Consider the following 12608-nt stretch of genomic DNA (forward strand, 5'->3'; position numbering starts at 1 on the left):
TATGGTCTATTTTTTTGGGGTCTCCATGTCTATGGAACTGTATTAATAGTTTTTCCTGGTCAGAGATCCTTGCTGGATATGTGGATAGATTTGATTCTAAATTCAATAGTTTTTGGTTTGTTCTGACTATTGAGGTGTTATGGACTCCATGGAAGGACAGGAATAAAGAAATCTTTCAAGTCGAGAGGAGGAAGCTTACTAAGTTTAATTTTAAACTCAACCATTTTAATATTATGTCACATGTATCATTGGTTCTTCAAATCACAAGATCAGACTTTATGAAGCTTGTCTGTGAAGGGTGCTTAATGATAAAGAAAGATCAAGTTCAAGCTGCAAACTATGTTTCAGGATTTCAATCCTTCTTGGCTCCAACAGAAATGGATGAGTTGAACAAAGATATTAGTGAATGGCAGTTGCAAGATGTCCCTCAAACTAAGCTTCCACAGACAGGTTGGGAAAATATGTATAATCAAGAGCAAGATCAAGTTGGTGTTGTTCAATCTAGTTGGGGAGCTGATCAACAATCTGGTGGAGGTTTAGTCCATAATCATGAAGAGCAGGGACCAATGCTGCATGATGGTTGGAATACAGTGCCTAGTCAAGATAATAGACAGAGTGAAGCTGATCAAGTGGCCCATGCGAAGGTGTCTAGCCTCAAGGATGGATGAAGTTAATTTCAATAGTGAATTATCAAATTATAAAATTGTTGATACTTGTAATGTAATTAGTAGTTGAAAATGGATTGTTAGTCTAAGTATAGCTAGTTAAGAAGAACTGATACAGTCACCCCCCTAATTTTGTAATTGTATATATTCAAGGGGGTGTGAAAAGTCTTTTTTTTTTGTTGTTTTTGGGAACTCTAAACTCGTGATGTAAATATTTATTAAACTATCGTAATAGAAGAAGTAGATGTGTAATTTCTTGACCCTATGTATAACACATGTTGATTGGATAGTTTAGTTTGAGAATTCCTTGGTGCATATCTATATGCTTCATCTCCAATTAAGACGCCAAGAAATCTTGGGTAGTGTTATGACTGTAAGTATTGCTTGGTAGTGTGGCTTGACTAAGTATACAACTTGATTATCCATGTGGATATATCATGTTTGGTCATATATGCAACATATTGACAAAATAATATGGTAGATGTGCAGTTCCCTGACCCTATGTATAACATATGTTGATTGGATAGTTTAGTTTGAGAATTCCTTGGTGCATATCTATATGTTTCATCTCCAATGGAGACACCAAGGTTGGATGGTTGTATAGCCGAAATAAATTCATATTGGATTTGCTAATGTGAGACATTAGAGTGATTGAATAAGAAGTATGTTGTAGATTGACATTATATGTAAAAGCCTTGTTGTATTGAATCATTGATTCTAAATGATAGAAATATGATGGACTTTTGGTGGTGGGTTTAAACATTTAAATCTTATATATGCATATTGTTTGATTTACTTGTATGCTATTGTTAGATAGTTTTTATAAAGTATTGATTATTTTTTATATACACAGTCTTGATTTTCTTTAATTGCATTCTATCAATCATATAAAGAAATTGTGTATCTTCAACTAAATTTAATTTACTTAATCTCATAGGAACCTTTCGTAGGGTCAAGGGACAAATTTTTAAAATAAAACAAATGTAAATACTTAATAAAATTGATATATTTGTAATAGTTGACCTCAAAAGCTTCCATTAATAAGAAACTAGTACTAGCATGCACTGACTTGTCTCAAAAGATTTTAAGTGATATCACTAAACATTCAATCTCACTAAAAGTTAAGGATGTTAATTCATTCTTGCCTTAAAATCTTTAGCCAACATTAAAAATTTCTCCATTGTCCAACCCTTCCATCTGTGTCATTTAAAGTTCAAGTCCTAAAATATTATAAGTTTCTCAAACAAATCGGTGTAGATGGTGGATTTAATACAAAGTCATTCATTTAGTGTGAGTTGATGATTAAGGTTTTTCCCTTGTTGAAGCCTATAATTTTGTCATAGACTATCCATATCATAGAATTTGACGCCCTCAAAAAGTCTCATTGTATTTTTAAACTAAAAAAAGACGAGTGAAGCAACATTAATTGATGGGAATGCATCAATTAAGGGTTCGAAAATAAAGAAGACAGTTCAAAGAGGAATAAGGGTTAAAAGATAAAGACAATTCAAAGAAGCAAGATCCACACTAACAATTCATGTATTGCAACCCCCCTAACCTCCACCTTACTCCCACCCACACTCATCCCCTGCCCTTTGCTTCTCCCTACCGAAATAATAAGGCAATAAGATTAAAGTGAAGACCCGCCACAAGAAATAAGTTTTATTTTTCCCCAAGCCCACCCTTCTCTAATCTTGCAAAGGAAGCAAAGTTCTCATTTAACCGTGATATTTTGAAAGGAAATGAGAAAATGGTTTTGCTCATATGCAAAGTTTTGGGAAAGTGATACAAAGGTTCCACAAATGGTCCTACGAAGTTCAGTGATAAAGAATAGCCTTCAAATGGTTTTCAAAATAATAGCAAGGTGTAGTATTCACATGGATAGATGACAAAAGGCTTCAGCATTTTGTATGTTCATCATTTTATTCCAAAAGAAGCATTGTTTTATGCTTAGTGGGAATCGGGAGGCTGAATTCAATTCACTTGCCCTCATGCGAATGCCATCTAGAACAACCTACCACAGAATCGAACGGCAACTACAGAAAATAGAGGGAACGGCTAAAAAATGATTCCTATACAATAGTTGGTATTAAAACATCTAATTACAACCACTGATCCAAAATTAATCTCAAATCTAGTACTTTCTCACTCATGAAACTCAAAAGCTTCAAATAGAGGGCACCTGACCATAACATAAAAATACAAAACAAGGGCCTTGATTTAATCTTTCCTTATAAGCTTTAGGAGAAGCTTTGTGCACCTGCTAGATGCTTGACAAATTTTTCTTCTTTTTAATTGACATGAATGTCATAGGCCTCAAGTAGATCGAAGTTATGTTAATCTACATGCTATGGCTCAAGGTGTGCCTGATGTTCCAGCCAAATAAACTTCTGAGGTCACAAGCTCACAAAGTTGAGAACAAGGCCCAACATATTGAATATATAAGCATCATTCCTCAATCTAGGCTGGTGAAGGCAGACAACCTGAGAAGATGATTCTAAAGAAACGAATGGAATTGTGTTTTGAACTTTTCCCCTTTCAGAAATATTGTCCAGCAAGATCATAGAGTCTCTGTTCAACCCTTTTGAGTTGAACAATCATACAACTTTTGGCTTTCTCCTTCACTCATTGCTGTGAATTCTGGTTATATTTTTTGTTTGATGTAGAGTAAGTTTCTTCTTCAGGCATAAAACACAGCCAAATGACCAAGTGCCCGAATATGACTAGAATATAAGTTTTGCTCTGGAATTGAACCTTAAAAATATCAACTTCTATTAGATCTGTATTTATTTGCATCTTCCAGAATGTACTGGAGAAATGATTACATAGAAATCCAATGTTATCATCTGTGTACCTGTTTGCATGCTCAGAGTGAAACCACAATCTGAACAAGACTCTACAATATTGAAGTGACATTACACTTAAAAGGAAGCCAAGCATCCAAATTGCATACAGATCTACACACTTTGCCTTTCGTTATATTGGTTTACCAAGGGAACCAACATGCACAGAATACACCGAAACTACCTCCAGATCTAGCTCACAAAGATAATTCTCAAGACGGGAAAAAAACATCATTACCATCAGACCTACCTATTAAATATTTTAGCTGAGAAGAATGAGTCTGTGGTACCCTTGTCCTTATGTTGCTATTTATAGTGAATAATAAGGTGGTGCATGGTAGAGTATCAAACCAAATAAGGTTACATGGATGTCTAGTTTTGACAAAACCATCATCCTTGAAAGTGGGCCAAACAAAGATAAAATAAGAGAAGACGAAAAGAGACCTAATTAAATCATACAAGTATGAAGGACAAATAAGTAAAGCCAAAAAGAGACCTAAGCGAAATTGGAGAATAATCCAACATAAAATACATAGCCTGATACATATCATATACAATGAAAGTTTTCAAACATTTTGTCATGAGATTTTGGTGCATATTTCCTATATCCTATAAAATTTAGTATGTTCCATAGAGTTTTAGAACAAGGGGGCATACGGATAATTTAGGGGGGCATGGAGACTATCGACCAAATTTCGGGGATGGCAAGGGGGCAGCATCTGGAGGCACAAATATATAGATATATATATATATATATACAGAATTTTCCTGGGGACCTATACCCAACAAATATGTCTGTTTTGGGTACAGAGAGCTGCAGGTGGGGATGTTAGAGGGGCTCTCCAACATCCTTGAGAAGGCAAGGAGACTCCTGGATCTCTCTTGACCAGCTTGGGGACACTGGCAAGTCCCCATATTGAACAACGTGTCTCTATGTTATGATAACAATTTTGATTTATGTCACAGCTTTGAACAAACAGATAGCTTAATTCCATGTAAAAATGGTTGATCTTGCAAGAAGGGAAAATTACATGCTATGGAGGTAAAAATTGACTATGAAACAGCCATTATTGTTTTTGTTTACTCTGATGCACACTCCCTTCTCATAACTTTGGGATTGCTACTGAAATATTCTCAATTCACATGTCACAAATACCTCAGGCCTGACAGAAAGTGGAGAAGGCAGTGAGGTGGAGTGGTAGTGGATGTTGCCAAGTTTTTCATAAATTTATGCGAGTTTCTGTCGATTCTGTAAGGAGTTTCTCAAAATTGAATAGAAAAAAAAAGAATGATGGCATTCTGTCTTCAACTGCATAGCCCTCATCATTTAAACCAGTCAGATTCCCCAGCTTCACCATTAGTTCTCCAAAGAATGAAGATTTGGTCTGAAATAATGAGGATTTGATGAGAGAAAGCAGAGGAATTGTGGGGAAGACTTTATGTATTATAACATTATATTTCGGCTTAATCTGTTTAAATATTAATATACACAACTCCTTAGGCCAAGACTTCACTCTTTTGAAAGCAATCATCATTAGAGTTTGTATAAAAAAAACTTCAAATTAAAAGTACAAGAAATGAAAGGCAGTGAATAACTGGACAAGATTGCAGAGGGTAACATATATTTTTGTTTACATTTCAACATCTGCATGATGAATAAATGTTTGAACAAAATAATATGACTAAGAGCACTATTCACTTAATCCTTTTTAACTGGTGTTTGTACTTCATATTGGACATACTCAGACCACAACCCCACCCCGAAACCACAAAAATATCCATGCCTATACGCAGATGTACCTCATTGAAAATTGCATGCTTAGTAACATGACCTAAAAATTATGCTTTATAGGGAAGGATAGTATCTGTCCTGAAAAGTTGGAATATTGCAAGAATACAAGCTTTGTTCATAACTACAGACAGACTTGTATCAATAGCAAACAAACTTGGCGATGTGGCAATGGATAAGATAGTCAATTGTTTGTCTAACCAGCAAGAAGTTTTGTGTTTACAAGTTTCACAATGTACATGAATAAACGTGTGCTAAATAAAGATCAATGCACGCAGCAAGAATGTTCAAGCTAAACAAAAACATCATGATGAGTGTTTGACATGAACCATAATTAGATAGGACTACAGTGGCCATTTAAGCATTATATTTTTTGATCTGAGACGTGCTTAAGAAGGTCCAACCATGTTACAAATACACCACTTATTCTCATCAAGATGAAGCCTCCCAAGATGAGGCCTTAAGCACAGGTAGCCACCCAAAAATGAAGCCTCTCGTATCTCTTACAGATACTTAAAGTTAAAAAGAGACAGATGGGAGACAGGGAATTGCTGGGTAACCATATATGAATGAGATTAGTTCTGAAAAAATCAAAATAAGCTCAAAAGTTTGAAAATTTGCTCAATATTTAACCCATGACTAATTAATAATAACACAAGGTTCAGGGCTAAAAAGTAATTTGTGTGCTTATATCATTGGCTCGGTCTGGTGGACAAAGTTTTGCAACAGAATAATTATTATTTATAGCACAATGTAACAATGCCTAATCCAAGTCAGAGTTAATGTTGGCAAGCTGAGGTGACATTAGGAAGAATATTGATAATGGAAGCTATAGCACCTCAGCTATTAGATTACAATTACAGAGTTCAAGAAAAGATTGTCTCATAGTGTGTTTAAAAGAAATGAAGCTTTCCTTCCTCCAGTCTTAGTAATACAGCCATAATTTTATATTGCAAGCCAATCAATTTATTAATCGGAGGCACCTTGCCTTCTTAAAGCCAAATACCAATGCTAAATTTTTTGGACTTAAGTCTACAAGAGCCAAACCTGGCTGGAGAATTACGTGCTTTTTACCTTACTATTACTTTAGGTTTTTTACTTAGCTTCTTAATTCTATTAGATTCTTGTGATATTGCTATTAGGAATTAACTATGTGATTTTGAGTCAAACTCATTGACCCATGTTTCATGAATAGTAATTCAACATGAATCCATCTCTCATGAGAATAAATGGAACACTTAGCACTCATTGGATCTAGATGATGCTCATAGGGGTGAAGCACCGAGAGCATCACCTATGAGCATCACCTAGATCCAATGAGTGATAAGTGCTTCATTTATTCTCATGAGAGATGGATTCATGTTGAATCACTACTCATTAAACATGGGTCGATGAGTTTGACTCAAAATCACACAGTTAAATCCTGATAGCAATATCACAATTTGACTTGCTGTGGAAAATATCTCCTACTTATCTATTAGATTCTGCCAAATTTTGCTTTGCTTATTAAAAGTCATGAATGAACATGTTGTAGATCCAACATGTAACCAACAAGTTTTGGATTAAAACTTGTTAGTTAAAACCAAATCATTCAATAAATAGAACTTCAGAGTCTCCAGATAGTTCCAAAAGGCTATCATGACAATCTACCAGTAAGAGAAACTATGTGACAACTCTCTATAAAACATTAAAATCAAAAGGAAAAAGGAGAAAAGTATCTCATTTAAATAGCAGAGGATCGCCCCTCTGGAAGATCGACAAAAAGCTTTACATGAACAAGACATAACTTCGGTTAGATGAACATTATGCCCTTGAAAATACTAGTGTCCTTTATATCAAATTATAAGTGGATAGATTCACTGAACCTTGATAAAAAACACTCCCTTGAATACAGGGACCACTTAAACAATTACGCCCATAGTGAATCTACATTATCAAGATCTTTAAAATTTAAATCCTGTGCTGCATAGCAAAATTTCATACATTATGGCTCAAATGCAAATAAGCATCTCAAACATAAAATTTGTAAAAAAATGACACAGAGAGCTTTGGCTGCTAGTGTGGCAGTTATGCTATTAGCCGTGTTTGTCTCCACATTTACTAACTTGTTACCAGCATTGAATACCATGCCCTACATCTCACTTTTAAAGGCATAGAAGCAATAGACCCTCTATAATGATCTAAATTTTAGCAATAGTACATCGTGATTACATTGATAAAGGTAGCAACATTCTTCGTTGTCTTTTCCTTGCAAGTTTATTTTGCCTTACAATTTTTAAGCATATGGGTAAAAGAATTGCAAGACTTACAAAACTGAGGCCAAGCCATGTGTATCTTAAGTACAATGAAATGAAAGAAAAAATTATTAATGCAAAAAAGAGTAGCCCCCATAAGCCAGCTTTAGCAGCCTCACTTCTGCATCCAAAACATAGATAAATGCAGTCAAGTACTAGGACCAGTTCAATATAATTTACATCTCATCTCACTACCATCTGTAAGGAAAAATTAATTCAAAAGGACTAAGAAACAGGTCACTTGAAATAACATTATAGCTTGCTTAAGAAACAGAAAGGTAAATTGTATGGAGGTGAGATATCTTTAACATATAAAGAAAATCATCCTCAAACAGTTTATATCCCCAAAAATAAATTCATTCATCAAGACCTATTGCCGCAGGGATGTTTTGGGAGAAATTTGCTTGAATTTGTGCTCAGAATATCCCGCACATAGTGTCTTCATAGGAACTGAAAAGAGTGAAATATAATAGCAATCGGTCTTCTTTCAGCTGCCACCAAAATGCAGGGATATAAATCTCTACAGTAGAGGGAAGGGTGACAGATGGTTTTGGGAGTCACAGGGCTCTGATTTTTCTTCTTCTTTTAGTTTTTCTGATCTTGAGCTAATGAGGCTGGGGGCAAACAGTAAGAACCCAATTGTCTCAACCATAGATTAAAATCTCTCCAAGAAGTGGCAGATATCTCTGCTTCTTGCAAGAACTTTTGCAAAACTAAAAAACTTAAGGTTTTCTCGCAGGAAATTCAAGCCAAGAAGACCTTAAATTCTCACCAATATGTTGGCCACTTCTCTGCGATAAATCACAAACTTCTCGCGATAACTTGACTACTTCTCGAGGGCGGAACCAATAAAACTAGGATGCCCAGTGACTTGCCCATTCATTGTTCGTTTTGCAATTTCGAGTGTTTGGAGGAGAAGAGAAGGGTTTTGGTAGAGTGAAATAGTCTTTGGCAGCCTTGTGGTTTGATTGCAAAAGGATCTGAAGTGGATTTGAAGCAGATTCAAACAAATTTTTCAAGCAAATCTGGATTCACAAGTAAGTTTTCTAAATTCTTTTACTTTTTAGTAGGAAAGGGAAGAGGAGGATATAGATTAGTTTCATATTGTAATTGGCATTTGTATTTGCTTATCTTTTTACAAAGACAAATTGCTATTTTTAGTTTGCTTCAGAGTTACAGAGTTATAGGGTCTCTACATATGGCTGTCCGCCTCGACATTCCACATGAGGAGCAGTTTTGTTACATATTGCATTTATATATATCTAGATCAGCTTGTTTGACTTGTTTACTCATTTATTGACTCATTAGATGCATTTCCTGAGTGAATTTTGCAAAAAAATGCATTACTAATTAAATTAAGTCATTTTTAAAATTCCTAATCTTTTTCCGAGAAATTACCAATTTATCGAACTTTTTATTGGGTGGTCAATAAGTGGCAGAGAACGAGATTTTGAACTATGGTCTCAACTATGTCACCTCTGCATAGTGAGAAAGAGGATTTCCCCTACCAAATCAGGTTAGGGCTCAAATCAGACTTTGAAAAGGACTGGAGCTCGTAATTTGAAAAACATGTCCATTTGAGTGCAATTAGTGCTTCCTCATTGTTTTATAATGGTTCCTGTTTTTGCAATCATTTTTTTCCCATTGACCTTAACCCTAGATTTGTGTTTTACAGTGACACGGCTAAGCACAAAAAGCAACTGTTCACAAAACAAAGCTAAAGTCGATATCCCCAATAAACACAATATCCAACCAAACCAGATCAATTTGCATATTCCGTTAAATCTGAAGATCATTTGAAAGAAAAACAATAACATTATAGAAGGAATTACTCAAGGGTTAATTTCCACAGGTCAATTCAAGAAACGGTGATGTGGGGTAACATTAATCAGCCAAACCCACCAAAAAAACCAATAGGAACCCTACTCATATCTTTTACTAACGACAATTCAACCGGAAACAGCTTTACAATGGTAAACAACAAATGAACCAATTGGAACACTGTGCTGAAAGAAATAAACAAATTTACTACAAAATAGCTTAACTATTTGATAACTAAAAGTGATTACTCGGTTTCCTACATACCCGGACGCTATTTGGGCTGTTGCAGAGAAGAAAGTTAGAGAAGCCCATTTGTGCTGGGATCGAATCTGATAGTCCCTCAGCTGTTCTGCGAGATTTGAACGAGTTATCATGTCTTTTTTCTTTCCTGTCAACATCACATTAACCTATATTTACTCCGACATATGGATTGATTATAGTCAATCCCAAAAACAATCCCCCTCTTGGATATAGTATCGGTAATACGGTACGTCCAAATTTCCATGGATCGATTCACAGAGTCAAAATCCTCTCAGATCTGTTCCCAACCATGATTTTATGAGTGTGCCCTGTCGTTGCTGCTCTGAAACTTTAGAACACGCAACACAGAGAGGTGTGTGAGAGAAAGGCGGCCTGTTTTGTCACGGAAAGTGGTGTTAGATGAATCTACTCCTTGTTTCTGTCCATGCCCAAGAGCATTTCCTAAGACATATTCGGGACGAAGTGGCAATGTGACCCACAATCATCAGCTCACGGTCACATTATACGCAAATCCAGCTTGTACCAATAAGGCTATGGTCTTATAGAGGGTGTTACTTGAAAATGTTTTTAAAGTGTGTTTGATAAGAAATGAACCACGAATCTCAAAATTAATCTGAAACAAATCCTGCAGAAGATAGTGATGTGAGAAATTATCTATGCAGTTGGCGATTTGGTTATCTTAAATTCTATTAAATATGCAATTGTTTAGGGGAGAGGGACCACTAGTCCTTAGGGCTAACTTCAATTGCATGGGATATAATAAGACTTCCAAAAAAGACTCTTTAAATTTTCGACCAAACTTAATCTAAAAATATGTAAGAATTAAATTTAAAAATATTGTCTAAAAATTTCTATTAGTTAAGTTTAAAAATATTGTCTAAAAATTTCTATTAGTTAAATTTAAAAATATCGCAGCTTGCCTGTGTGAACTCTGCGTTCTAAATTTTGTAACTAGTATATTAATTTATTAATAAAAAGGTACTATTCATCAAAAATTTAAAAATATCATTTGTTATTAATAGAATATTGTATAAGTATATAAAATGTAATAAATATGCAACTTAAATGGACCAAATAATTATTACTAATCATAAATATTTGGTATATATGAGTTTTATATTAAATGCAAAAGGACAAATACTTCAACAAAAAAAAGTCAATTGTTGTTATAAAAATAACACGTTATTATATAAAATACAACTTATATCTAACACAAAGGGACCATAGTTGAACACTAAAGTTTATGACAATCTCACACATTTCATGAGAAAATATAAGACATTTATTAATATTCACCTTTTATATTTGTGATACAACATATTATTAATATGATTTACTCTATATGTATGCATTGTTACCCAGTAGTTGTATATATGAGAATAGTATTTGTACACTAAGATATCAATATTTATTTAAGCGAGCATCTAATTTTATTAATTGAGCATTTTTTTTTTAAGAGACACACATATATTAGATAGCTATGATATTTTGTTTGAGACGAAAAGTTATTATTTTGCTTATTAATGAATTCTTTTTTTTATTTTTTGTATAACATTTATAGGTTTTCATATGTTCAAGTATGGGTCTATTTTTTGTCAACATGTAGTTTTTTTCTTATTTACAAATAGATCAATTAATTACAATGTCTAATAAAAATGTGAGGGAAGATTGGATAAAATATTGACAAAATGGTGATCAACTATTGGACCCTGCTCAACTACTGGCTCCTCTCTCCTATATCAGAACTAATATGTTTTCGTGAAAATTTTGATAGGAAAAATTATTTTCTTAAAAATATTTTTTATTTAAATAATTTAACAAAGATAAAAGGATATTTATGAATCAACATAAGAGCATTATGCATTTGATTGAGTATAAATTTTCAATCTTAATATATTCAATTATTGATTATGTACTTTTTGAGTTGTGATGTATATACATCTCATGCTACTGAAATTAATCTTTAAGTATTAAAAAAGAGATAAAAATAAAAGATGTTATGTTCTAATTGAATGATTAATAAATAAGATTAATTAAAAAATCTTTAAAAAGAGTTCTCATTTTATCTATGAAAAGGTAAATAAAGGTGTCTTTTTTAAGGATGCGATGGTTTTAAAATCACCCCTTAAAAGGTTATATAAGTCTTTTACATAAGAGTTGTAAAGGGGGGAGGAGATTACTCGAGGAAGAAAAAGAAGAAGAAGAAGAAGATTACTGGTGGAAGAGGAAGGTGGTGGCTTGTTGTGCTAGGAGGCATTTAGAAAAGGGGCACACAATGTGTGTCCAACTAGGGTATATTGTAAACTCAAGAGTGTCCTAGCTACGGCTATGTCATTTATGTCATGCAAGAATGGTTTGGTTCTATTTAAGAACTGGCTCCTCCATGGGTTCTATTGCCATAAAGGACCCAAGCCCACCTGATTCTTCTTAGAATGAGAATTACTATTCCAATTGCTCAAGCTTAATATAAGTATTTGGAATCTTTGATGCTATCTAGATTTGGAGAAAGCTTCATAAAGTTATTAAATTAACACTCATCTTATGATTCGTGTTAAATATCATTTCATGTCATGGTTACTTTTTCTATCCATGTTTAAATTAAATTTATCATGTCTTATAATTAATCAAGCATTAATATTTAATCTAGTAATTTTGTTACAGTTATTTTTTAAAACTTGGAGAAAAGTGGACCATTATAACTAGAATGAAAAGAATGATTGGTGTTGTTTACAATAAACACATTGTTTGAAAAAATTGAACTCAAGATTACAATCATCAAGGCCTTCAACAAGGCACTTATTTTCCAAGGCTTTAAGACCCTTTATGCGAATGTTTTTGTCTTTTGTAAATCATATCATTTTAATTTTTATTGCAAACTTTATCTCTAAAGAATTTGCAACCCTATATACCTAGAAAGCAGAACCATTGGATGCAT

The 12608-nt window shown here is 33.8% G+C and overlaps 1 protein-coding gene across 2 annotated transcripts; it reads right to left on the reverse strand.

Moving 5' to 3' along the window:
- Positions 1-7218: 7218 nt before the first annotated feature.
- On the reverse strand, positions 7219-10215 carry LOC149551763 (uncharacterized). Of its 2 annotated transcripts, none has more exons than XM_089787262.1 (2): positions 9677-10215; positions 7219-7709 (listed from the first exon to the last, which is right to left on the reverse strand). In XM_089787262.1, the coding sequence occupies exons 1-2, from the start codon at positions 9808-9810 to the stop codon at positions 7505-7507; spliced, it is 339 nt and encodes a 112-aa protein (XP_089643388.1). In that variant the 5' UTR covers positions 9811-10215; the 3' UTR covers positions 7219-7504. The 2 variants fall into 2 exon arrangements, with proteins under 2 accessions (XP_089643388.1, XP_089643387.1); XM_089787261.1 differs by having other exon boundaries at positions 7219-7712; positions 9677-10208.
- Between the last annotated feature and the right edge of the window lie 2393 nt (positions 10216-12608).

Source organism: Cupressus sempervirens, chromosome 6 (assembly GCF_028749045.1).
Source record: "Cupressus sempervirens isolate cs-2001-9-10 chromosome 6, ASM2874904v1, whole genome shotgun sequence".
In the NCBI taxonomy this organism is placed as follows: Eukaryota; Viridiplantae; Streptophyta; class Pinopsida; order Cupressales; family Cupressaceae; genus Cupressus; species Cupressus sempervirens.

Excerpts from the sequence above, each read along its gene's own strand:
- LOC149551763 (XM_089787261.1), bottom strand. The coding sequence starts at position 9,810 with ATGTTGACAGGAAAGAAAAAAGACATGATAACTCGTTCAAATCTCGCA. Across the intron at positions 7,713-9,676 it reads ACAGCCCAAATAGCGTCCGG|AAGTGAGGCTGCTAAAGCTG; the intron begins GTATGTAGGAAA and ends TTTTGGATGCAG.